This window comes from Mauremys reevesii, linkage group 20, assembly GCF_016161935.1.
Source record: "Mauremys reevesii isolate NIE-2019 linkage group 20, ASM1616193v1, whole genome shotgun sequence".
NCBI lineage: Eukaryota > Metazoa > Chordata > Testudines > Geoemydidae > Mauremys > Mauremys reevesii.
In genome coordinates this window covers 6,910,915-6,937,220 of record NC_052642.1, presented here as the reverse complement: position 1 = coordinate 6,937,220, position 26,306 = coordinate 6,910,915, and the positions used below count along the sequence as shown (strand labels likewise).

At 40.1% G+C, this 26,306-nt stretch overlaps 1 protein-coding gene across 36 annotated transcripts in view; it reads left to right on the top strand.

Moving 5' to 3' along the window:
- The window catches only part of CUX1 (cut like homeobox 1), a 399,391-nt gene that overhangs the window by 212,345 nt on the left and 160,740 nt on the right, over positions 1-26,306 (top strand). For all 36 annotated transcript variants that reach the window (XM_039508427.1, XM_039508428.1, XM_039508426.1 and 33 more), the window contains 3 exons: positions 942-1,065; positions 3,166-3,242; positions 4,304-4,370. In XM_039508427.1, coding sequence (XP_039364361.1) covers positions 942-1,065; positions 3,166-3,242; positions 4,304-4,370 — 268 coding nt within the window. The remainder of the gene's footprint in view (positions 1-941; positions 1,066-3,165; positions 3,243-4,303; positions 4,371-26,306) is intronic.

The window sequence follows — 26,306 nt, the reverse complement described above, 5'->3', positions numbered from 1 at the left end:
GCTCTGACTTTTCCCTCTGTGTTCCCTACTCCAAGATTCTAATTTCACTTGTTCTGGTTTTATAATAACAAAATTCCATTGACCTAATTTTACATGGTGTAAGTTAGATCAATTTCAACCTGTAGGCATTTGTCTTTCCAACTTGTTTATGGACAGTTTTTTGCACCTGGTAATATTTTTCTCCTTTCACCAATATTCCAAATAATGTAACTTCTTGGAGTGCTACATCTCTCCCTGGCAGCATCAAACTATTGCCAGCTTATGGGTCTTCTCTAAATATGATTTCTTTCCAGACCCTCTTTTTGTTGCAAAGCATACTTGTCTTGGTCCGTGTCTTGCTTTCCTATTGTAAGCCTTAAGGCATAAAGAATTCTGCCAATATTACAAAAATATGAAGGATTCCAGTTTCTCTATTAAATCTGATCTATGTGTTAACACAGCAGTTAAATCCTAATTGCCATATTTTTCATCAGTTTTGAAGCTGGTGTGTGTTCAATTACTGAAAGATCGAATCTGTACAAGAGCCATATTAAAACTGCTTCTTTTTACATGAGCACAATAATATGAATGAACTATTTGTGTAAATTCAGACATAAACCCACAGTGGGACTTTATTTATCTCCACTCAGCAGAGAGCTAATTTGAGACTAGTTAATAAGGTGATATTATATTTTACAATTGATTTTTTGAGTCATGTTATAGAAACCGTAGCTCTGCTTCCCAGCAAAATCCATTGATCCTTCTCAACCTAAACGTTTAAAGTTCAATTTAACATTTAGGGAGTAAAAGGTCTCTGAAGGGACTCGTATCCATTGATTTTGTGTCAGAGTTGAAGAGCTAAAGTTTAAAACACACTGAGCCTACAGGGTAAAGAAAGCCTTGTATTCTTGTAGCCACATGGAGCTATGTAAACTCATTCTTTGCCTATTGTTTTTCTGTAGAGGTTACAATAAAAGCGCTTAAAGAGAAAATCAGAGAATATGAACAGACCCTGAAGAACCAAGCAGAGAATATAGCTCTTGAAAAAGAACAAAAATTACAAAATGACTTTGCAGAGAAGGAGAGGTGAGTGTTTGTGCGTGTAGGTGTTGTATGGAGGGAAGGAAATCATATTTTTCTGCTTTATCTTCCCAACTAGGGCCCTTCCTTCAGTTCATTCAGACAGCTCATACATTGAATCATTCTAGTGATTTGTTTGACACAGAATCATTTGATACTCAACTTTACACAGAAAGACAATTGTGCAAGTGAATAAGTGAAACAAGGACAGATTGTTACTTCACTGCACTGATGTTTTTGGGATGTTACTTTCAGAAGAGTGCAAACCTACTTTTATTCTTCATTAGTTGGATTGTCCTTTGTGACTCTAATCTTTCTCCATTAGCTGACAGTGTGTCAGACAGTCTTGTGTGTCACAGTACCATTGTACATCAGTTCAACACAGAGCATTTCAAGAGGAAATATTGTACCCAGCAATATGGATACCTACTTGCATGGTAACAGGAATCTGGCAGTGAGCCAAAGCTCTGTGGCTCTCACTCAGAACTTAATTTTGAAAAGAGTTTGCATGCTCCTATATGTCAAAATAATATGTAATTAATTTCTCACTTAATTGATTTTTTTTAAAGCAAACTTGGAAGCATTTCTAATTTTTCAAAAGCTAGCAAAATCTAGCTAAAAACCTTTTCTATAATTTAGATCAGCTGTCAGGGAAGTTAGAGTGTACATTATAGAAGGGAGGGTGTTAACAGGTTGTTTTTCAGTGATGAGCCCTCAACTTAGGTACCCCTCCCTTAGTCCAACAGTGGCTGGATCTGCGAATCTTCAGTACATACTTCAAGGCATACCATTTTCATAGGCTGCTTGTGTGGGTGGTTGGATTGATCATTTAGATTAAGGTATGAGTGGGATGAAGCTACATGTGAACTGAGAGATACTTTTTAAAATCAATATTTGATAGTTACTTTTTGTTGTATAATAGGACCAAAGTTTCTTGTTTCTAACAAATCCAGTTTACATACATATATATAAAAAAATAAAATTAAAGTAATGACAGTTTAGTGGAAGGTAAATTACAGAAAAGGGTGTGTGTTAAAGAGGTGATTTTTGACTACAAAACACAACCTAAAATTATATAGTTTAATGTGGAGAAAAAAAAACTTTGACCTGAGTTTCTTGCCATAGATACTTGTTAACAAGTTTGATAGAAAATAAAATGTATTGTCTGGTTCAAAATTACTGTATCAGAGAATACGTAAACATACAAAGTAATACTCAAGATTTGTGACAGAAAGTTTTGGTTGATTTTGTCTGAATAGGATTTTTTTAAAAATATGTTCCCCAGGGAGACATTTAGGATGTTGGGCGCTTTATGCACTATCATTACTATTTAAAATCTGCAGAATAGCTAAAAGTCTCCAGAAGGATGTCACAGCAACTCTATGCCTAGTATAGGCTTTATAAGTCTGGCCTTTAGCAAAGAGTGTGGTGACTGGATGGCCAAGTGACATGAAAGTGTGTGCTGTAACTGACACAAATAAGGGAACATTGCTTATGGACATAAGAAATGTGAGCATATTGAAAGGTCTGATCCTGTTATATAGGAAATAACAATGTAATATTTGTTTTGAAATGTGTATAGTTTTTTTAGGGGGTGGTTAATACTGTTGTTGCATCTAGAATCCATTGCAGTTATGATGAAACAGCTGTCAGATCTATTGAGGATATCATTTATAGCAACAAATTCCTTCATTATGACTGAAAAATGGAAATGTATCATTCTTCTTGTGCTAACTTTGTACAACAGTGGGTGCATGGTGACAATTTTCTTAATGTGTGTGACATTTCCAAAACAAATTATGCTACGGAAAACCTTCCACTAAAGATATCACGTAGATAGCAGTCAACTCTTTTATTATGTTAACAGCTGAAATTTTGAAATAGCTACACTGTTAACATGTTAATAACCAGGATTACAAAATATGCACAGCATTCCATGAGAAATGGCTTATGGTTCCCATTGTGGTATCTTGTAGTATACATGGTGGTGTTATTTGCCTGATTACAGTTGAGCTGGTTAATCTCTGTCTCTCTCAAAATTGCAAAATACAATTGGTAAACAAGATCACCAGCTCCATTTTCATCTCTCCTTTTTTTCTTTTTCAGAAAGTTGCAAGAAACACAGATGTCGACAGCCTCAAAGCTGGAGGAGGCCGAACACAAAGTTCAAGCTTTACAAACAGGTTGGCATTGCTGTTATGATCTATACCAATGGCCAGGCTGGTGGTAGGATAAATACAACAAAAGGAAATCAGGACTGAGCTTGAACCAGATCTTGCAAGTCTATGTTAGGACTCAGGGGAAGATCCAGCAATGCTTAAAAATTGTCCTGCAAATCAAAGCTTCTGTTGGGCTTCTTATCCCGGGGGCCTCAGGCATTGGTGGCATTTTGATCTCTCTCCTGTTCTCTGCCTGTGGTACACTGCAGTTTAGTCTCCTGAAGACTGAAATGCTGTTGTCTAATCCAAATTATTGGGGTCTAATCCAGCGGTAACTGGGTGAAATTTAATGGCCTGGGCCAGATCAGTCTACATGATCTAATAGTCCCTTCAGGCCTTAAACTCTGTATCTATCAAATAAATGCACACGTGTGCTATAGCCAACTATTGGTGGCTGTAGTGGGTAAAACCTATATAGTATAGGAGATACGTCATTGGAATGTTCCTGCAACTAAAACAGGCCAAAGAGCTGCTGACTATATCCATGTTTGCCTTTCCACATTGTATTGTGCTCTGGTCTCTCACAGCCCTAATCTGTGCTATATATAATGGTCAGAATTCAGTGTGAACCTTATTTCTGCTTCACATCAAGCAACCTGCTATTTACTTTGCTATTCATCCTTGCACAGTTATGTTTGCCAATCCATCTAAGGTAGGGCCCATTGGGTTCCTTTTTCCTTGTGAACACAAGACATTTAAATTTGACTTGATGGACTGATTGGAATAAATATTTTAGTTGAAGGAGCAATGTGAAATGAATAATGTCTAGCTACATTAAGCAGAATGGTAACTGGAAACTTTTACAATTCAAAAGAAACATTAAAAAATACAGAAAAAATAACTCTTAAAACCTTTTCATCATCTAAGTCATTATTTGTTTGGTCAGGTAGAATACTTAATGCAAGATGATTTTTTGGACAGGAAACAGTTTATAGTGGGATAAAAAATTGCATAGCCTTTTTACATTGCACAAAGTACTGGTCTGTTACAGTACCAGTAATGTTTCAATGTTTTATGCCTTCTAGCCTTGGAAAAAACTCGGACAGAATTATTTGACCTTAAAACAAAATATGATGAAGAAACTACTGCAAAGTAAGATTTCACTATATTCTTCTTACGTATCTTCCTTTAGTATCCGACCTTCCTAATTTTGCATGTTATAACTGGAAAGAAGGATGAGATGGAGGTGGTTTTGAAGGAGAAATAAGTAGGAAAACATAGGCATAATTGAATATCCTGTACTGAGACTGATTACACTAGTGTGTCTTCCACAGAGTCCATAGTTCCTCTCCTGTCTTGGGTGGGCAAGGTAGGAGGCGGTGCAACAGGGCAGAGAGTGGGTGGAGCCTTGGTTCTGTCCCAACTAACGAACCAGCGTGCTACAGGAACATATACTGTGTTGCATAAGGACTTCGGACAATTTATGCCCTCCGTGGAGCAGTAGGGAGACCAGGAAGAAGATTGACTCTCCAAGTCACAATCTCCCGTCCTGTGCGTCTCCAGGGAAACAAAACATTACCCCTTATGCTGGGCCATAGCATGTTGCAATAATCTCTAGTCCTTAGTAATAAGAGGAATGTGGTGGTCATGTTTTTGCCTATAAGATGTTGGTAGGTAGAGATCTGTCTGTAGTAGTAGTACTACTAGTAGTAGTAGTCTGTAGTAGAGGCCTGCTGGCAACCATTCTTCAGTTGTGTCCAAATCTGCATCAAAGTTTAGTTCTTTAGGGACTAATTTTGCAAGTTCTGAGATTCAAGCTACAGTGCTTGAAACTTGTGACTGGGCCCTTAATTGTTAAGGTTCAGTGTTTACTATAGAAACAATTTTTATCCCCTTCTTACATGGACTCTATTAATTAAATTTTAAATGCATTTTTAAAATTCTCTTGTTTGAAACACCTTACTCAGAATTTGGATGTATTTTGTTTTCTTACTGATTGCATTCTTTTATCAGTGTGTATCAGTTGGAACTGTGTTTCTAATGGAGCTAGAAATTAACATAGATTTTGCTTATCCTTTTCCATGGGTTGGTATCATTGATGACACTAGCTCTGTTATTAAAAATTTCTATTACAGTGGATTCACAAGCCTCAGTCATGGATGAGGACACATAAACATGTGTAAACTCTTGTTTTTTATATAAATATTTCACTGGCAGAATGGTGGATTTCTTCTTTTCAAAAAGTGGGATTTCCTTCCACTGTAATTATTTTAAGGTGGGAATAATTTTACTCTAAACTATTTGATAGACTATCTGGTGTATTTTTTTCCTTCTGAGATAGTTATATACAGAATATTTGGAGTTGGTCTCGCCTATGATCCTTGCTAGCTATACCTACAATTAAGTAGAACCAACAAGTAGCACATCAGATAACATTTTCATTGTGTTCTGTAACGCAATGATTTTGTGGCCTGAGTCAAGAATATAGGCTGGCATCCCTTTTGTCCTCTATATAAGTTTGCTTTTCTAAAACCTTAGTTTAATCTGACATCAACAGAAATGTTCTTATGATTGTTTTACAAAACTATTTACACAGGAAATAAAAAACAATCTCCTTCAGTATTTGCAACCCAAATTTTGCAGCTTGCATGAAAACATGAAAGGGGAACTGACTATAAATGAAAGTTAAACCAATAGTGTATTTTCATTGTCCAAGTTGAGAGAAATGTGAAAAGTAAACATACAGCAAAAAGGGTGAAAGGGGGAATACATTTTTTTAAAATTCTTTTGGTCTAAATAATCTGAGCTGCTAATAGCCTTGACAGATTGTAAATTTTTTATTTAAATATATATGTGATTGTTATCTTCAACATGTATTTTTTAAAAAAAAAAGTGGTTCTGGTCCTCTGTGATTTGATGCAGATGAATTGGAATGCTTACAGACAAGGAAGTCAACTTATTTTTTTGGGTTTTTTTTTTACGTTAATACTGGTTGTATGACTTTCAATTGTGGAATGCAGAGATTGGTGGTAATTGTTTGAAATGTCAAAAGTATCTGAATATTATAAAAAAAAGAAAAGCACAGCAGGATAAGTTAAGGCATTAGGTATCTTAGCAGGCTTGGATTTTTCCACAGCAACTGTTTAGAATCATTATGAATCTGAAACTTAAAGTGTAAAAATTGCTTGTTTATCTTTTGGTGGTTTTCTAAATTTTCTAGTACAATGTGGTATGTGCAAAGCAAAGCACAACCGAAACCATGTTCTTGACCATTTGCTAGCAGTGCAGCTTAGAATGAGATCAGTTTCTGAAATTAAAACCTTTAATAGTATTAAATCCTTTTGTCACGTGTTGCATAAAGATTTCCCATTCTCACTAATGAGCAGGTAGACCACTTAATATTCTTCTTCTGGGAGACTTGTCATCTGAGCACCCTTCTCCTGCCTTCTTTTATTGGACAAATATCTCATGTCTAGGGCACTGAAGGTGTTAATGACAAAAATAAGTTTATGATGTGCAGTCATTGCAGTGTGTCAGCTGGAATATCAGAAGCTGAATTTGACAAGATGGCAGCAGTAAAGTTTTCCATGTGTAGGCTTGAAGTAAAATGTAATTAGCCTTTATGCACAGAACAAGGATCCATTGATGAATACAGCTGGTCTTTGTTTTCTTCTGTCATTGAGTGTGGGAGGTAAAAGTGTTCTTCTTCATGTTTATTAATGCAAGATTCCTTAGACAAATGGCAAGCACAGTTTAATATTTGTTGGAACACAGAGAGTCTTGCCAAAACAGTTGTGTAAGAGGATTTCAAGGTTTTCAGATTATAATCATGTCTGGGTTAAATAAATGAATGATTGCTCTGCCTTTTTCAATTAAAGAGGCACATCCTCTCTTGAAGCCTAATACTGATTTTGTTTGCGGTCTCACACGTTTCTATCAGCAAACCTGGATTTAACCAACACTAATGAGTTTGATCTGGAGATTCTATCAAAGCTGGAACAGAAAAAGCAAACTTGGATCTTGAGTTCCTGTCAAATTAAAGAAAAGCTTTTTTCCTAGTGAAAACAGACTGTTTGTCTATGTAGGAAAATAAATGCTCTACATGTTTTTCCTTGTGTTTTCTCCAGAACACACATTCTACTCATATCCTCTTTCGCTTCTGTTTTGGTGCTGCACACTCCAACAAGTGTTTCAGATTCCTAACCGACTTGTTAATGCTCTGTCAGCCAAAGTGCTGGAATTCAGTTTTAAGTGAACTCCAGAGCCTCCTCTTTGTTCTTACCAATTCCCCCACAACGTACACGAATTGTAACTGGGAAAGGACCTTCAATTGTAACAAGCCTACTGTGTGTGCTACTTTACTGTTAACATGTGGGTTGAGGTGCCTTTGATGAAAGAAAGTATCACTGAAATACCACACTCCTGGTAAATTCTAAATAGTCTTATGAGGATTTTAGATACTGTACCTGTTCCTACAATAGAAAGCTGGCTAGTTGTCGGACTTAATGGATAGTGATCAATAGCTCGATGTCTAGTTGGCAGCCGGTATCAAGCGGAGTGCCCCAGGGGTCGGTCCTGGGGCTGGTTTTGTTCAACATCTTTATTAATTATCTGGATGATGGGATAGATTGCACCCTCAGCAAGTTCGTGGATGACACTAAATTGGGGGGAGAGGTAGATATATTGGAGGGTAGGGATAGGGTCCAGAGTGACCTAGACAAATTGGAGGATTGGGCCAAAAGAAACAAGGCCAAGTGCAGAGTCCTGCACTTAGGAAGGAAGAATCCCATGCACCGCTACAGGCTGGGGACCGACTGGCTAAGCAGCAGTTCTGCAGAAAAGGACCTGGGGATTACAGTGGATGAGAAGCTAGATATGATTCAGCAGTGTGCCCTTGTTGCCAAGAAGGCTAACAGCATATTGGGCTGCATTAGTAGGAACATTGCGGGCAGATGAGGGAAGTGATTATTCCCCTCTATTCAGCACTGGTGAAGCTATATGTGGAGTTTTGCATCCAGTTTTGGGCCCCCCACTACAGAAAGGGATGTGGACAAATTGGAGAGAGTCCAGCAGAGGGCAACAAAAATTATCAGGGGGCTGGGGCACATGACTTATGAGGGGAGGCTGAGGGAACTGGGTTTGTTTAATCTGCAGAAGAGAAGAGTGAGGGAGGATTAAAAGCAGCCTTCAACTACCTGAAGGGGGGTTCCAAAGAGGATGGAGCTCAGCTATTCTCAGTGGTACCAGATGACAAAACAAGGAGTAATGGTCTCAAGTTGCAGTGGGGGAGGTCTAGGTTGGATATTAGGAAACACTGTTTCACTAGGAGGGTTGTAAATAGGGTGACCAGATGTCCCGATATTTAGGTGTTTGTCCTGCATCCCGACCGATCTTTGGTCGGACACAATTTGTCCTGATATTTCGTTCCGCCAGCAGCACTTGCCTTTTTTTTCTTTTTTTTTGCTCTGCTGGCGGACACCCCCTCTCTCCCCCACCCCCCTCCAGTGTGTCCCAATATTTTCTCCCTTTCATCTGGTCACCCTAGTGGTGAAGCACTGGAATGGGTTACCTAGGGAGGTGGTGGAATCTCCATCCTTAGAGGTTTTTAAGGCCTGGCTTGACAAAGCCCTGGCTGGGATGATTTAATTGGTGTTGGTCCTACTTTGAGCAGGGGATTGGACTAGATACCTCCTGAGGTCTCTTCCAATCCTAATGATTTTATGATGTGTAGCAATAATCCTCCCTTTTCATCTCCTAAGAAAGTAGAACAATCTTCATTTTATAGGTTTGAATTATTTTATTATAATTACACCTGAGGATGCTGCAGGTGGGTGAATAGGTATATCAGCATTAAGACTATATCAGCACCATGTTACAAATTACCCTACAGAGTAGATTCAGATTACTTTTTTTAATCTTGAATTACTTTTTAATGTACAGAGCACAGCTGATGAAAGGACACTCTGATCCAGTAGACTCTGATTTAAGATTTCTGAATGATAGCTTTCCAGTGTTTAAAGGCCTGAATCTGAAAACTTTACTCGCATGAGTAAATCTGACTCGCAATAAAAAACATTTATTTCAATAATAATTATTTATCAATAACACTTAGGAGGCCCATTTTGGTAGGCACTGTGCAAATGTCTCTGCCTTAACAAGCTTAAAATGTAAGTTAATGACAACATACAACAAGTGGATGAAGCCAGTAAGTAAGTATATAGGGGTAAAGTATTATTAGTACAAGTACATTTTCTATGTTCACTAGCTGTGTGTACTGTAGCTCACCCATTTGCCTAGCAATCACAAACTGGCAGTGTTATGCAGGCATCGTGGCAGATGGGAGTTTTAAGAATAAATCGGAAGGAGGATAAAGCAGTAGTGACTTTACATATAAGTAAAGGTTGCAAGACTGGGCTCTTAGACAGAAAGCAGCTTTCCACTTTCCGTCCTTGGGAATTATACTTCCCCAATGTGGTGTTAATGGACTGGGGTTCAAATATTATATAATAGGGGCAAAATTCTCTCATTTATGCTGGTTTGAATCCAGATTAGCTTTGTTGACTTTGGCAGAGGGGTTCCTAATTTACAGTGAAAACCGAATTGGGCCTAAGTAGTTAGTTTTACACACTTTTAAAAAAAGGATTTTTTCTCCTTTAAGTACTAGGTTTGTACCGATATTTCATTTCTCAAATGTTTGTCATGTTCCAGTTTGTTGGTGCTGGAAGCCAGACTGAATTAAAAAACAGAGGTCTTGCTCCAGCATTACATAATTATTTTGATAGATGTTCTTAAATGTTGCTTCTCCTCATTGAACATGAAACACTGTGATTAGTATGGCTGTGTTGTATGTGACATGAAATAGTTTCTCTTTGCTGTGCTTTTAAGCTCTTAAAGTTTCCTACATCCTGTCCTCCTGCTGAGTCATTAACTTCTAATGCCTGTCTCTGGAACTATTACCCTAGTTAAAATGATTTCCCTAAAAATGAAAGATAAGGAGTTTCATAAGCGGTGTATGCTCTAGCCTTTTTGCTGTAAAATTTCCTACAGTTGCCATCACTGGTGCAACCTGAACAGTGATCATAATGGGAGGAAATACAAGAGAGGAAAAGGCTAGCGTAGGTAAGACCATACAGTCTTGAAGGGAAGAATTTAAAGAAAAAAGAACTCCACTGCACTAAATCTCACTGGACTCTAAATGGTTTTTGGAATTTGAAAGAAAGAGATTTATGAAAGGTTTAAACCATGCTTCATGCAAAACTTACAAAGGTTTACAAGACCTAGTTGATAATATTTTGCTTAATGCACCAAACACTAGTGATGGGTGAAAATATTTTAGAGGTTCTGGTCAGACATTTTGCAGTTGATTCAAACCTCCTGGTTCTGTGAAATTGGGCTGAAAGTACAAATTGGCCTTTTTTCAAGATGTTTGTTCTAAACTTACCGCTTCCAGTTAGGCCAATAAAAACATTACAAGGCTATTTGCTGCCTCACCTGTAATGGAGTTCTTCTTTGGATTGCAGTATTACTACTGAATGCGAACCCACCTTTATATAGCACTCTGAGAGCCTAGTATAAATGTTGTCATTAGCCTCTGCTTTTGAATGGGGAAATTGAGGTCTACAGAGATGAAGTGATGTGCATAATGCCAAAAAGTCTGCTCCTGGCTGGAGTCTTGAAATGGGGGAATGGGAAGGAGGGAGATAACATAATGGGACAAAAGTTTTCAGAACTTTTAAACATCTACAGTGTGTGCATTTTTGATAAATCTAAATAAAGAGAATGTAATATTTGAAAGTTACTATTGAAGTCAAGCTGTTTGGACTCTGTTAAATTCTTGTAGCTAGTTTAATGTATGTACTGTTTTGATAGTGTAGACCTGAGCTAACTCTTGCAAGAGTTTCTTAAATATTTCCTTTGAAAATAATCAGTTCTATTTTCTGGTATAATGTAAAAGGCAGTGTGTTTTTAGCAGTTTAGAAAAAAAATCAGACATTCAAGCACACCCCTGGTTGTTATCCTAGTTCATTTTCTTTATCCTGACATTGTATAGAGGTCTTCAGATGGAAGGTCCTATACAAGAGAAGCAGAACAATTTAATACAGTCTATTAACTGGTACAAGTTTGCCCAGTGGGTCTGGGGGAAAGGATACCCCCGAGTTGCCCAGCCGACTCCCCCACCTGGTTCACTCGATTTCCTAAAGACTAAGCCCCACAGAGTTCCTGCAGAGGGCTTCCATGGGGAAGAAGAGAGGAGTGTGTTTCAGAGACAGAACTCCCCTTTTCTTCTTCTTCGAGTGATGTCGCTATGGGTGCACCACTGTAGGTGCGGCAGTACCTCCTGCACCTGGGATCTGAGATCTTCATCAGCAGAGCCCGCTGAACTGCACATGCATACCTCCCCCTTCGTGTTGTGAGCAGGACCTATAATATATATAGCGCTGTGTGGTCTGACTGCCCCTCCCCGCAATTCCTTCTCTCCCACCTTTGGTCTAGGATGGAATCTGCAGCAGAGCCCACATCTCCTGTTCCCTCAGTAATGCCATACCTGTTAGTTGTAGTGTAGTTAGTACCTTTCTTCTTCTGCTGCTCCTTTCCTCTATCAAAAAACAAACCAGAAGTCCTTGCTCTTTTTTGTTTTAGCTTTACCTTTACAGTTATTCCGTAGCCTAGGTTTTCATTTCCCCGCTTCCTGCCATTCCTGACCGGGAAGCATTGTCCCTCACTCTTATGACCAGATCTCCCAAGTTTAAGAGGCTCTTGCAGAGCCACCTTCTTGGTAATGGATGGCCACCTGCACCTGTATTTGCTGTCTGGGAGACAGACACATACCACAAAAATGTTCCCGCTGCCACGACTTGATGGCCAGGGCCAGAAAAGACTGGGACATTTGGTTAAAATGTCTCTGCATCTGGTATTGGACCCGGACTCTCCCGCTATGAGGCCCTCATGCTCTGCCAGGTCATCTGCCGATGCTCATTCCCCACATCCCTCTAAGAGAAAGTTGTCTCTTTCTTGTTCTGATGAGAAGAAATGTGCTTCCTCCTCACACTCTGAGGTACATCCTGCCAGAACACCATCCCCTGTGAGGTCAGTCACCTCAACATCCTCTAACAGGGGACATAGCTCCACGGCACGAGTATCTCCTGCACAAAACAACTGTCTAAAGATCCTAATAGGGCAGACCTACAGCCCTTGGTACCATCTCTTAGCTCTGGAGTCCAAGACAGACCACCTGTGCATGGATTCCAGAGGGGATAGTGGAATCTTAACAGCATAGTCAGCTGAGCTTGATTTTTTTTCTTCATGCTGTCATTTTAGCCACACATTGGAGGATAAGAGTCCTAGTGTGTTTGAGTCTAAAGTAGCTAAACTATAGTATATATTATACCTTTGTAAGGAAATTTTGCCCTTGAAAATATAGAAAGCACCCAGTACCTGCCCGTGGTCTTTGGGGCATAGCTACTGCTCGACTTGAATAACAGAAAAAGATAATCTGAATAAATCCATGGATCATCATAAACAAACAGTTAATCTATTTTCTATAGGAACCTGTCTTGTGTGATATGCAGGTTTGCATATTCCTAATCATAAAGCAAAGCCCTTTGTCAGGTACTATATTAAAATGTCACATGCTGCAATATACTTTTCTCTACCTAGCCATGCATTTAATACATAATCTTTTTTATTAGCATTTATTTGGTACTTTTCGAACACTTCTGAAGACAGATTCCAGCTGCTTAACCCATTCCTACATGATGATTGTGTGGGCAAACAAATGAGTATATCTTATGTGTGGCATGCTTCCTCGTTTAACTGAAAAAGGTGGCTGCTCAAAAATGGGAAGCAAGTAAAAAAACTTCCCTGTTCTGTGACCTTTCAGGGTTGTGAATTACAAAGTCCAGAGCCCTGAAAACACACGGTGTCACTGTTCCCTTTATTTTCCTTCACTTTTTGGAAAGTCACACATTTTCCATAAGTGTTGGAGGACCATCCTAGTTATATGCAGACTCTGGAGTGCTTCATAATACCACTTTGCAAATTCACCCCACGTTTCCATTTTGGTTTTATTTGTTATTTATAGAGAGCTCCTTGTGATCTGTCAATAGCTATGTTTCTGGCACAAAGCTTTTTAAGTTTTATTAGATATCAATATGCTACTTCCTCATTGGTCTTTTAGTGTCTCATTAGTTGTGACCATAAATGTACCCAGTCCCTTCACTTTCTTTACATTTTGATACAGGGTCCAAGATATCGTATATCCTCTGACCATAAGAGATGCATGCTAGTTTTTATGTAGTTAGTAAAAAGAGGTCTTGCACAAAATGCTGGTTTTATACTGTAACTTTCAAAGTATTACACTATAGCCCTACTATATAGGGTCTGATATTGAGAATGGCTGAGTATACTCACTGCTCCTGTTGACTTCAGGGACTTGATCAGGGCCAGAGAAAGTAAATTCTACTGCTTTCTTGATGATTTACAGATGAAAGCTTCAGCCTGATTTAGGAGTTTAAAACTTTTGACATCATTAATTTCCCCATCTCACCCATATATAACCAGCTTTTAAGGAGCGCTATAAACGTCTGTAGCCCCCCACCTTCCAAATTTTACTGCTTTACAAAATGCCAGTGCTGCTTTACTTTTAATCCATCCTTCAGGTGCAACCCAATTGCAGCAGGGAGGGAATTGCTCTTGTGGAAACATGTCTCTGGGGCATGAGTGTTCATGCATTCCCAGAGACAATCTGTCTACACCTGTCTGGGTGAAGGAGGGATGGGCAATGTTCTGGTTGGTGATAAGGGGGATTGTGTTGCCTCCAGACATTCAGCAGGCTAGGAAGTGGTATGTCCCAGCTACTTGAGAGTGGTCTAACAGTCACAGGAACGTGTCACCTGGAATGACCCAAAAATTACGGTGTCATTTGCAGTAGTTTAACCTACCCACCCCAGTTCCCTATTCAAGGAGCAGTTTCAGAATTGAGAAGAATGAGGGTAAAACACGTGGCAGTACTTGGCACAGAAATAAAGCTTCAGGTCAGGGAGTAGCCTGTTTTATCTGCTTCAGAAACTTCTAATGGTCAGAGGGACATGTCACTTGGGGTGAGCCAAGAAGTATTTTGTTTGTACACCCGCTTTATCTGTTACTTATTCAAATGAAGAGACAATTACAGCATGTGGAGTAGGAGTTTTATTTGTTCCACAAAAATATTATGAAATTCAACCACAAGTTGGTGAAATTTCTAAAAAAAAAAAAAAATTAAACATTTATCAAAGTGTATTTTTTAAAAATCAGCCTTTTGACTAAGGAATGGTAACCACAAATTAGGAACATGGAACCATCAACCAGTTTCAGTTATGTCTTTGTGTTTGGGAGGGAAGAGTGTATTTACAAGCCTGCAAATCTAATAATAATCTTTTATATTTATCGAGCATGACTCCCCAAAGAAAGATCTTTACAAATATTAATTCATTGCCTAACTGCTGTGACAGTTATCACTATTTTATAGAATGGAAAACTGAGGCACATAGCTGTTGACTAGGTCCACAGAAGGGAGTTAAAGCTGGGATCAGAACTCGGAAGTCAAATCAGTAGGTAAAGTCCATACCTCTGTCTCTCCAGCTCTCTGCTTCTTTCACTCACATAGCACTTCTCAAAGCTCAATGTGAATGCTAACTAATTACATTTCACTTGTGATGGTGTTAACAACAATTTTGAATAAACAAATTAACAAAATATGGTTTGTGTTGAAAGTAGCCCTTTAAAATAATCCTTTGGTCAGTAGCTTGCAACATCTGATCAGCCAGAATTTTCTAATTTTGTGATTTTGAGCAATGAAGGCTGGTGTTACAAAATGTTGACTTCCAGCTTCTCTTCAGTCCTTTTTGCACGTCAACAAGCCCTATACTTGTTTTGAAATTATTTTTGTTTAATTTTTGTTTTAGGCATTGTAGCTGCCCTTGGAGCTTAATATGTTAAATACAAAGCAGTGGCTAAGAATTTATTTGCTACAGTTTTTTTCAGCGGTTATATGTATTTGTTACACAGTGCTACCCTCTTACTCATGCAACTGTGTAACTATAGAGTAACTAACTGTCTTATTAGATCTAAATTCAGTCTTTATTGGAGACACTTCTGTGAAAATGGGAACAGTTTATACAGTGCTATCCCACATGGCTGTGATAATGTAAAGGCAACTGGAGTCACGCTGCAGAGAGACAACTATACCCTGCTTTGCGTTTCACCATGTGCATGTGGGAATCTCTGTCTTATGTAAAACCAAATGAAATGCTACGCCAAACAGCTGGCTATGCAGCCAGAGTGCCCAGGATCTTTGTTCAGGGCCATCGTTAAAAGATTTCACAATGCCTTAAAAATGAAAAGTTTCCTTTCCGAGAGAGAGATAATTGAACTCATTGATTTGTTTCACGGTTTGTTTGCCCTTTCATTCCCTTCCTGAGGTGCTGTTTGTTGAGGAATGTCTCCAATTGCCAGAAAGACAGTGGGGTGTCTAATATTTCCCTGGCAGCTCTCCTTTCAGCCAGAGCAGAGTATTGTGGCAAGCCTGCAATATGAATTTTTAATGCGGAACTTTATAATATAGCCCTTGCAGCACGGCTGCACTACTCTCTTGAGCTTTCAGATTTAACGCTCTGATGAACAGAGCACAGACTTGGGGCAGTTTACATCAGTCAGAATTAACCCCTCAATTACCAAATGTAGATCAGTTCATTTCCCTGTAGATTAACACAGAGTGTAGTAGACAGGTTTCAAATAATGTGCTGGAAAAGGTATCAGAATAACTTTGATTCTTAAAATGCTGATCTATAATTCATACCTTGACCTCTGTTTCTGATTATGGGGGTCTTTTAATGTTTGTTACTCTTTGTTACAGTAGGGTGGTGATGAAGCACTGGAATGGGTTACCTAGGGAGGTGGTGGAATCTCCATCCTTAGAGGTTTTTAAGGCCGGGCTTGACAAAGGCCTGGCTGGGATGCTTTAGTTGGGATTGGCCCTGCTTTGAGCAGGGGGTTGGACTAGATGACCTCCTGAGGTCTCTTCCAACCCTAATCTTCTATGATTCTTCTTTGATTCTATGCTGCCGGGGGTCCTGGCTCCCCACCACCAGCTGGGAACCTGATTGAACTGAGTCTCCCCATTGGGAGCCCAGGTGGCTGCCCTACTCCCGGCGGAGAGCTTGAGAGCCTGGGGGGTCAGCCTGGCTCCTGGTGGGATGCTGTGTGGAACTGGGCTCTAAGCCACCCTCTTAAACTGGTGAAACACAAGGCACACTGTGATCACCCAGTCTGACCTCCTGCATAACACAGGCCATAGAACTTCCCTAAAATAATTCCTAGAACAGATCTTTTAGAAAAACATCCAATCTTGATTTAAAAATTGTCAGTGATTGAGAATCCATCACGATCATGGGTAAGTTTGCCTCTATATGTTGCCTTTATATAAATCCATGGTACACCCACATCTTGAATACTGAGTGCAGATGTGGTCGCCCCATCTCAAAAAAGATATATTGAAATTGGAAAAGGTTCAGAAAATGGCAAAAAAAAATTACTAGGGGTATGGAACTCTCCATATCAGGAGAGACTAATGAGACTGGAACTTTTCAGCTTGGAAAGAGATGACTAAGGTGGGATATAATTGAGGTCTATGAAATCATGGCTGGTGTGGAGAAAGTAAATAAGGAAGTGTTATTTACTCCTTCTCATAACACAAGAACTCGGGGTCACAAAATGAAATTAATAGGCAGCAGGTTTAAAACAAACAAAAGAAAGTATTTCTTCACACAACGCACGGTCAACCTGTGGAACTCTTTACCTGAGGATGTTGTTAAGGCCAAGACTATAACAGGGTTCAAAAAACAATTAGATAAATTCATGAAGGGATAGGTCCATCAATGGCTATTAGTAAGGCTATGTTTTAGTTATGGTTATTTTTAGTAAAAGTCATGGACAGGTCACGGACAGTAAACCAACATTCACAGCCTGTGACCTGTCCATGACTCTTACTATATAACCCTGACTAAAACTTGGAGGGGAGGGGGCGCCAGGAGTGCTCAGGGAGTTGACGGGGCTGGGGCAGGTTCCCTACCCGGCTCCTGGGAAGTAGCAACTTCCAGCTCCTAGCTCCACGTGCTGCCTCCGCTCCTCCCCAGGCCCTGGTTCTGCAGCTCACATTGGTGGAGGCAGCATGTGGAGCTGGGAGCTGAGGGAGGGGAGTTACTGTCACGTGGAGGGGGCTCCCTGGAAGGGCAAGTGCCACCCCGCACCCCAATCCCTAGCCCTCATTGCCCCCCCGAACTCCTGCTGCTGGGGGGTCGGGGAGCCCGAGAGTGCCCCAGCAGCAGTCGGTGCGACTGGCACAGGGGCTGCCTGAGCTGCTTAGGTGGCTCCTGGGCCAGCCGCACGGGCCGCTGCTGAGGTCATGGAAAATCACAGAATCCATGACCTCTGCGACAAACACAGAGTCTTAGCTATTAGCCAGGGTGTGCAGGGATGATGTTCCTAGCCTCTCATTGCCAGAAGCTGGGAAAGGGTGACAGGGAATGATCACTTGATGATTACGTGTTGTGTTCATTCCCTCTGGGTCACCTGGCATTGGCCACTGTCAGAAGACAGGATACCAGGCTAGATGGACCTTTTGGTCTGCTGTTCTTATGTTAAGTTGTTCCAATGGTTAATTACTCTCCCTCTTCAAAATTTACGTCTTATTTCCGCTCTGATTTTGTCTAGTTTCAGCTTCCAGCCATTGGATCATATTATGCCTTTCTCTGCTAGATTGAAGAGCCCACTGTTAAATATTTGTTCCCCACATATGTACTTACAGTCTGTAATACTGTCACCCCTTAACCTTCTCTTGGCACCTTTAAGAGGCAAGAAGATGTACTTATTGTTGTGGGGTGATAACTGGCTGATGTACCCTCTGCTCTCAGTTATAATGTCCGAACACTGAACTATTACACTAGCAGGCAAACATTCTCAAACCTGGCCACTTCAAATTAGGCATCTACAGCAATGTTTAGGCAACTAATTAAAGTGTGGCCTGATTTTGAAAGATGCTGAGCCTCAGTGACTCCCATTGTCTGAAAATTTCAACCACTGTAATTATTTGGCTTAATCTCAGAGATGCTGAGACTCCTCAAGTTCCAGTGAAGTCAAGGCACTTTGCAGTATCTGACTCTTCGTTTTCAGAGTATTGTGAAATCCCTAGAAGATGAGATGCACCAGAGATACTGTGTAATTCTATTCTACACGGACTTTGAAAAAACAAGAGGTGACCAAAGTCATGTTTGGGATGATGGAGCTACAAAATCTTGTTCAGAGAATGCATGCAGTTTAGTTAAAACTGTAGTCTTTAGACATTTCACATCTTTTAGTGAAACCTTGCAATGAGAATGACATATCTCACCATGGTCTGATTTGTGTTTTAGTCTCTCGCGCACAAAAACAATTGCTTTCATCAGCAAAACACATATGCAAACTCAATGTAAATATAGGACTTAAAAGGCATTATTCAACAGAATTTTTGCCTCTTTTCTATAATAGGAAGTATAAATAATATCGTAGGCCTGAGTTAGCAGATATGTTTCTTTTAGCTCAATAGCATAGCATTTACCAAGAAAACTGGAGACCAGAATTCTTCTCCTATTAGTGACTTGTTCCATCAGTTTCCTCTTTAGTAATAGGCCATCTAGAGCTCCTCCCACTATGTATTAATGCACTGTTCAGTAGTCCCACCTCTTCCCCCAAGCCCTTGACCCACCTCTTCCCCTGAGGCCCTGCTCCTGTCCACTCCTTCCCCACCTTCCCTCTCTCTCTGCGTCTTTTCTTCTTCACCCCTACCCCCAGCTTGGGTCAGGAGGGACTTGCCTGCGGAGCCGGGGTGGGAGCTGCAGCTGCCCGACAAAGGTAGGAGGCAGCTCCAGCTGAGTAAGGGCTGGAGCCGGCACTCGCAGTAACTGGACTTTGGGTGTCTGGTCAGTAGATCTGAATGGATGCTGTCAGGTCCTCTTTTCGACCGGAAAGTCTGGTCGAAAACTGGGCACCTGGCAACACTATTAGCACTCTGGAACTCCTGACCCTAGGCAGGAGGGAGTGACCTGTGGTGCTGTTTGTTCAGGAAGATAAGTGATAGTCCCCATTTGGGCATGTTTGAACAAGGAAATACATCAGTGTTCTCAGTCACTTCAGACCCAGAGAGAACATGGGCCTGTCATGTTTGCAGTGTGCACCCTTTCTCAACCAAGTGTTCAAATAGGCACTCAAGTATAACGTACACAGATTGAGAAAAAAGATGTCTGTTTTTAACCTGCAAATGCTACAGTATAGCTAACTTCTGTGCAGTGATGTGCAAATGAGTTCATTTTATTTGAATAACATAAATAAATAAATAAATACTAATTTGATGAAGACCTGTTTTGGGGGGAAAGCAATTATTTTCATGTGACTATTTCATTAATTACTCGGGGAAAAAAATGCTGATTGTGTATTTCTCTGAATCAAGAGAGATTTTCCAACAGCTCCTCTTATGTTGTCTCCATAACTACTGCACACTTACCTGACACAGTAGGACAGGAGGAGTCAGATTCAGACAGTGCATCTGGGTACAATGTAAAAGTTTGTTAAAAAGATACTATACAGATAGTTTAAAGCTGAGACCTATACAGTATGTCATAGAATCATAGAACTGGAAGGATCTCGAGAGGTCATCTAGTCCAGTCCTCAGCACTCATGGCAGGACTAAGTATTATCTAGACCGGGGTGGCTAACCTGTGGCTCCAGAGCCACATGCGGCTCTTCGGAGGTTAATATGCGGCTCCTTGTATAGGCGCCAACTCTGGGGCTGGAGCTACAGGCGCCAACTTTCCAATGTGCTGGGGGGTGCTCACTGCTCTCCCACAAGCCCATACCCCTCTTACCCTCTCCCCCCCCCCGAGCCTGCCGTGCCCTCGCTCCTCCCCTTGCCCCCATATCTTCCTGCACGCCACAAAACAGCTGATCGGGAGGTGTGGGGAGAGAGGGGGAGCCGCTGATCAGTGGTGCTGCTGGTGGGCAGGAGACACGGAGAGCGGGGGGAGGAAGGGGAGTGGTGAGAGCTGATGTGGGGCTGCTGATGTATTACTGTGGCTCTTTGGCAATGTACATTGGTAAATTCTAGCTCCTTGTCTGGTTCAGGTTGGCCACCCCTGATCTAGACCATCCCTAACAGGTGCTTGTCTAACCTGCTCTCAAAAATCTCCATTGATGGAGATTCCACAACCTCCCTAGGCAATTTATTCCAGTGCTTAACCACCCTGACAGTTAAGAAGTTTTTCCTAATGTCCAACCTAAACAGCGCTTGCTGCAATTTAAACCCATTGCCTCTTGTCCTATCCTCAAAGATTAAGGAGAACGATATTTCTCCCTCCTCCTTGCAACAACCTTTTATGTACTCAAAAACTGTTATCATGTTCCTTGTCAGTTGTCTTTTTTCCAGACTAAATAAACCTAATTTTTTCAAACTTTCCTCATAGGTCATGTTTTCTAGATCTGTAGTAACTTTTGTTGCTCTTCTCTGAACTTTCTCCAATTTGTCCACATCTTTCCTGAAATGTGGCACCCAGAACTGGACACAGTACTTCAGCTGAGGCATAATCAGCAGAGTTGAGCAGAAGAATTACTTCTTGCGTCTTGCTTACAACACTCCTCCTAATACATCTCAGAATGGTGTTTGCTTTTTTTGCAACAGTGTTGCGCTGTTGAGTCATATTTAGCTTGTGATCCACTATGACGCCCAAAACCCTTTCTGCAGTACTCCTTCCTAGGCAGTCATTTCCCATTTTGGAAATCTGATACCGTTATAAGGAATGACAGCACAGTTGAAAAAATTGAGTACCATGTCAGGAATTGGGTGACCCAGATACTAGTCTCACCTCTGCTATCTGACCTGCTGTGTTACCTTGGACACAGTACTTACTCTGTGCTTCAGTTTCCCCAGCTTCAAAAAAATAGCCACCAATCTTCGTAAGTCCTTTTGAGATCTATGGATGAAAATTGTGGCTGTATACCAATGTTACCACTATTATAAAATGAACTTATTTTAAGACTGCACAATTTCTTTTTGGTAAGGAAAAAATCTGTGGCCGTTGATATTGGCCTGACATTTTAAAAAACTCTACATACACTATCTGCATAACAGTGCATATGTGCAGGATTGCTGTTTTCAGATGTACACTAAAGCTATGGGTCCTTTTATTAATTATTTACTGACTTAATCCTCAAATGATGATCTAGAAACTTACCCTTGACCCTAAAAGACACAACAAAACAAAAAACCAAACAAACCTCACTAAGGTGTGATGAGCACAAATACAGTTGAAAATGAGGAAAAAATAAACATGTCAGCGTAAATCGTATTTGTGGAATCACAATATTTTTTTAACAACAAAATAGCGTGTGAGCGCGCACACAGTTCATGTAAAGGTACTCTTGTTACTTACAGCTACAGCATATTTTGTATGATTTTTGCTAGGCTAATTATTTCAACTTGAAGGTAATTTGGGTAATTTTCCAATAATCTCACTTTGCACATGACCAGCTATGTTAAAATGGAACCAAAACTAGGTCATAACATATTTCAGTTTTTAATCAAAATATTGGAAGTACAGCATAGGGAAACCTTTTAATACAGGATTAAAAGAAAAAAACAACCCTATTTATTACCCAGGATATCTTTTTCTTGTTCCCTGAACAATTGTAGTGACATGATAACGTTTATGATCTAGTCATAAATATATTTGGAGTTCCCCATTTACACACCATTGGTCTTTCAGCACCTTGGGCAAATTGACACATCCTTTCATAGTTTTCCTGTTGCCAACCACACAAGTAACATCACACACAGCTTTGCGCAAGATCATATTCCTTTCAGCATATTTTACACAACAGCTGCCCTTTCTTGCGAGGGACGTTGCTTCCTTCATCATCTACTCTTATTGGCTCTCTTTTGTAGACACTTACAAACATGTTTTTCTTGTTTGTTAGTCATTTACAGTACTTAACCTAGAGTAGCTACTATATCATTAACAATTAGAATGGGCTATAATTATCCATTTTTAAAAATTAGGCCAAATGCCATCTACTATCATTTGCATTTTCCAGACATTTGAGGGCTTTCTGAGGCAACTACGTAACTTTGAAGTTGTATTGTTTTCTTATCTGTATCTTACCTGTTTTCTTATCTTCTTATTTTTGTATAATAATATAAACATTATTCTGTGTTTTAAAATGTTAGACACACAAGGGAACTGAACAGGAATGTCCCATCTTTGAGCACTCCAGGCTTCAAGATGTGCATTCAGTGTGGCCCTGCAAAGTTGATCACCATCCTGCACAACTTTTTTGTTTTCAGGTGTCTGGGGGTCTCTGTTAAACTGCAAGCGGCCTTGACTGCAGCATCCTAACTCAGTAAACCAGCTCCAGATAACCTGATTCAGGCCCTGATTGACAAATTCTTAATCATTGCTTCAAGTATCCAAAACCACCTAAGAGTCTGCTGTCACCAATACTGTTCAGTGGCCACCGAAGAGTTTGCTATCACCAGTACTGTCCAGTGGCCTTCATAGTTTTGTATAATTTGTAAAATTTGTATAATTTTAAATATATACACTGCTGTAGTATGTTGAGCCAGGTTAACTCAGTAGGAAACCACTTCTGTATCAGGACTTATTGCAGACAATAGCTATACTTTCAGTCTTCTTGATTGAAAGGCAGAAACCACTAAACAGCAGTTTGAGCTATTTTTGGTTACATAAGATCTCCCTCTATCTGTACTGTGAAGAAATAATCTAATTTCCTGACAAAGTAGGAGTAGTTAATGTTATTGATCAAAAACACATTTTAGTTGTGATACAGATAACTTATTTGTTTTCCTGACGGAGGTCATTGATTAATTCTGTCACTATCATCTTCACTGATGCTATGACATATAACTGTCAGCTTGAAGCTCATCAAATCAGGAGTGAGAAAAGTTGGATGGACAAGGAATTCTGACTCAAGAGTTCAGTGTTAAATGGACTTTATGTGATGATCCTGAATGGTTGCGAAGCCTTGCTCTTTTCTCTTGTTTTTCTTGTAAAAGTTTTTCTTGAAGAAAAAGAAATGTCCCTATGGGCTCTCCACTTCAGGTGTGCATACACCTCTTTTGCCCTCATTGGAGATTTTTGGTAGCAGAGCCCATTCACTGCACGCATGCATCCTTCCTATCCTCATGTTCTGTACTGAGGGTATACTGGGCTATGATGCATGAACCATCTTCAGTTTTTTTCTCAACTGCCTCAACCTAAGATGGAGCATCTACTGGTGCCCCCTTATGTATGTAGCTACCCCGTTTGTACTTTATAGTTTACTTAATCTTTAGTTTAATTAATTAGTACTAACAGATTAATTTTAATTGTTTTAGTTTTATTGGATTTTTTTCCTAGGGGCTTTTAGTTTCTTCGTCCTCCTGCCCTCCTTTCCTGGTGGAAATTTCCTTCCCTGAAGGAGCTCCTTGGGGCATGACTAAATCCCCAGGGTTCAAGCAATGCCTAACTTGATGAGAGTCCTTCCCAGTTAGTGATGGCCATTCACACTGGGAGATACTCATGGACTGTCCAGAGGCGAGATCTGCTCAGATGGAAGAGTTGTTTTAGGACAGACAGAGAAATAAAGCTTCGACTCCTCATAATGGAAAGCTCCCCCTGACCTGTGTCAGACCCAAGCCCAGGTACCCCCTCTGTGCAGTATTCAAGTGACTACAGCACACGTTGACTTCCGCAGCTTGATTGCCTTCCAGATTTTTGTGAGACAGATCTGCAGGTGAGAGCACCAAATCTTCTGTCAAGAGGAGCTCCAAATCTCCTCAGAAAGGAGCTGGTCTTAAGACCTGCTGTACTCGAGACCTTGCACTCAAGACCTTGCAGTGTACCACTGAGGCTTCAAGTGGTCTTGGTACCAAGAGTCCCTCTATAGCTAAACCCCTGAGTACATCTAACCTCATAGGTTAGGTAAATGGCATTCCTTGAGATGCCCCTGACCGTTTTACACCTGAAAGTGAAAGCAACGAGGTCCCTGGAAAGAATTGTACACAGTTAAAGGGGCCAGCAAGTCTGGCTGCCTCATCTCTGTTTGTATAACACTTCAGAAGCAAAGAAGGGATGGCTCAATTACTGATTTACTACTTAGACCCATAAAAGGAGCTTAGTGTGGGGAAAATTCAAAGAGGAAAGACAGGATATACTGTAGTTGGAACCATGTTTCATTGCATTAATTCCTTTACAAGAAGAGCACTGGATCCATTCTTGCAAATGGCCTCTTAACTTGCTATCAGTACGTCCACATGCTGGTACATCCTATAGATAAGTGTTTAGTTGAGCCATTATAGAATAGTATTGCACTCTAGGGTGAGGAAATCCCTCATTTTACTACTTTTATGATGCTTGAAGCTACCATACCTTCACCTTCAAGCAACGTAAGAAATCCTAATTACTGTTACTAATATTGTTAATATTAAGATGACTCTTTTAAGCATGTTTATGTCCTAGGCAATGTGCAAGACATAAATAAAGACAGTCTCCCTCTCAAGAAACAACCTCGGACCCGATCCTCTAGTTGATTTTGCATAGGCAGACCCTCCTGCATACACCGATAGAATCTCATTCAATGAATAGTGCTTGGCCTGGACACACAGGACTGCACATGTGGATCCCCATTTGCCTGTTAATAATCCAAATACCTGGTTTCTGGCCTTAAGACTTAATTGCAACTAAAGTCAGAACACACATTTCAAGTGTTTCAAGTGAAGAAAAAAAATCCTGTAAACAAATCTGTATCATCCCATTTCCCTTCTCTTCCTGCAAGAGTTTTTACATTTAGAAAATGTAATCTGCATTCATTGAAAAAGATTCTGACATCACCTTATCATTTTGACTTAGTAGAAACTTTTGCAAAGTTATCACAGGATAGAATAAAATTTACAAGTGGATCTCCAGTTCAGTGGAGTGCTGAACCTATTGGTATTAACTGGTACAACAACGTAATCAAAAGGTTCCATATTGCAGTTTACAACAGCATTCTACAGTTCAGCCTGCAGCTGTTTTGCAGTTAGAATATTTTAAAGGTTAAACAACTGTGGAAAGGGAACTAGAGAATCTGAAATGTGTTCCTGAAAATAAAAATGGAAAAGGTTAAATTGGAAAAAATAGCACTATCACCCCAGGGAGAGTTTGCAATAGGACCTAGTGTTGCCTGTAAGGGAGGATTATTTTGGAATAAATAGTTTTCATATATACAGCTATTATGTATGCCATACCTGTGACTCTCCTATAATCCTCCAGTGTCTAGAAACTTTAGGAGGAAAAGTGTTGACTCTTCTTGGTTACATGAATTCACTGCTATTATATTGTCAGTGTAATTTTTTTGTTCTTTGGGTTTTTTTTTAAGAACCAGAAGCGAAACTCATGTTAGCTAGATCCTCATGTGATGGGTTGGATCACAGAAACCCCCTGTGAGCTGTCAACTGATGTGCCAAGACTACCTCTGCTCCTGTTTTCCCTGCCAGCTCAGGACTCCAGCACCCTGTCTTGCTAAGCCAGACACTCCCGTCTGCTCCAACACAGACCCAGGGTCTGAATTACCTGCCCCAAAGCTGCAGGTTTATCTGAAAGCAGCTAACAGAAGTGTGCTTGTCTTTAGCACTCAGATACCCAACTCCCAATGGGGTCTAAACCCAAATAAATCAGTTTTACCCTGTATAAAGCTTATGCAGGGTAAACTCATAAATTGTTTGCCATCTATAACACTGATAAAGAGACATGCACAGTTGTTTGCTCCCCCAGGTATTAATACATACTCTGAGTTAGTTAATAAGTAAAAAGTGATTTTATTAAATACAGAAAGTAAGATTTAAGTGGTTCCAAATAGTAACAGACAGAACAAAGTCACTAAGCAAAATAAAATAAAATGCGCAAATCTATGTCTAATCAAACTAAATACAGATAAGTTACTCACCAGTTCCAGAATGCTCCCTTTTACAGACTAATCTCCTTTTAGCCT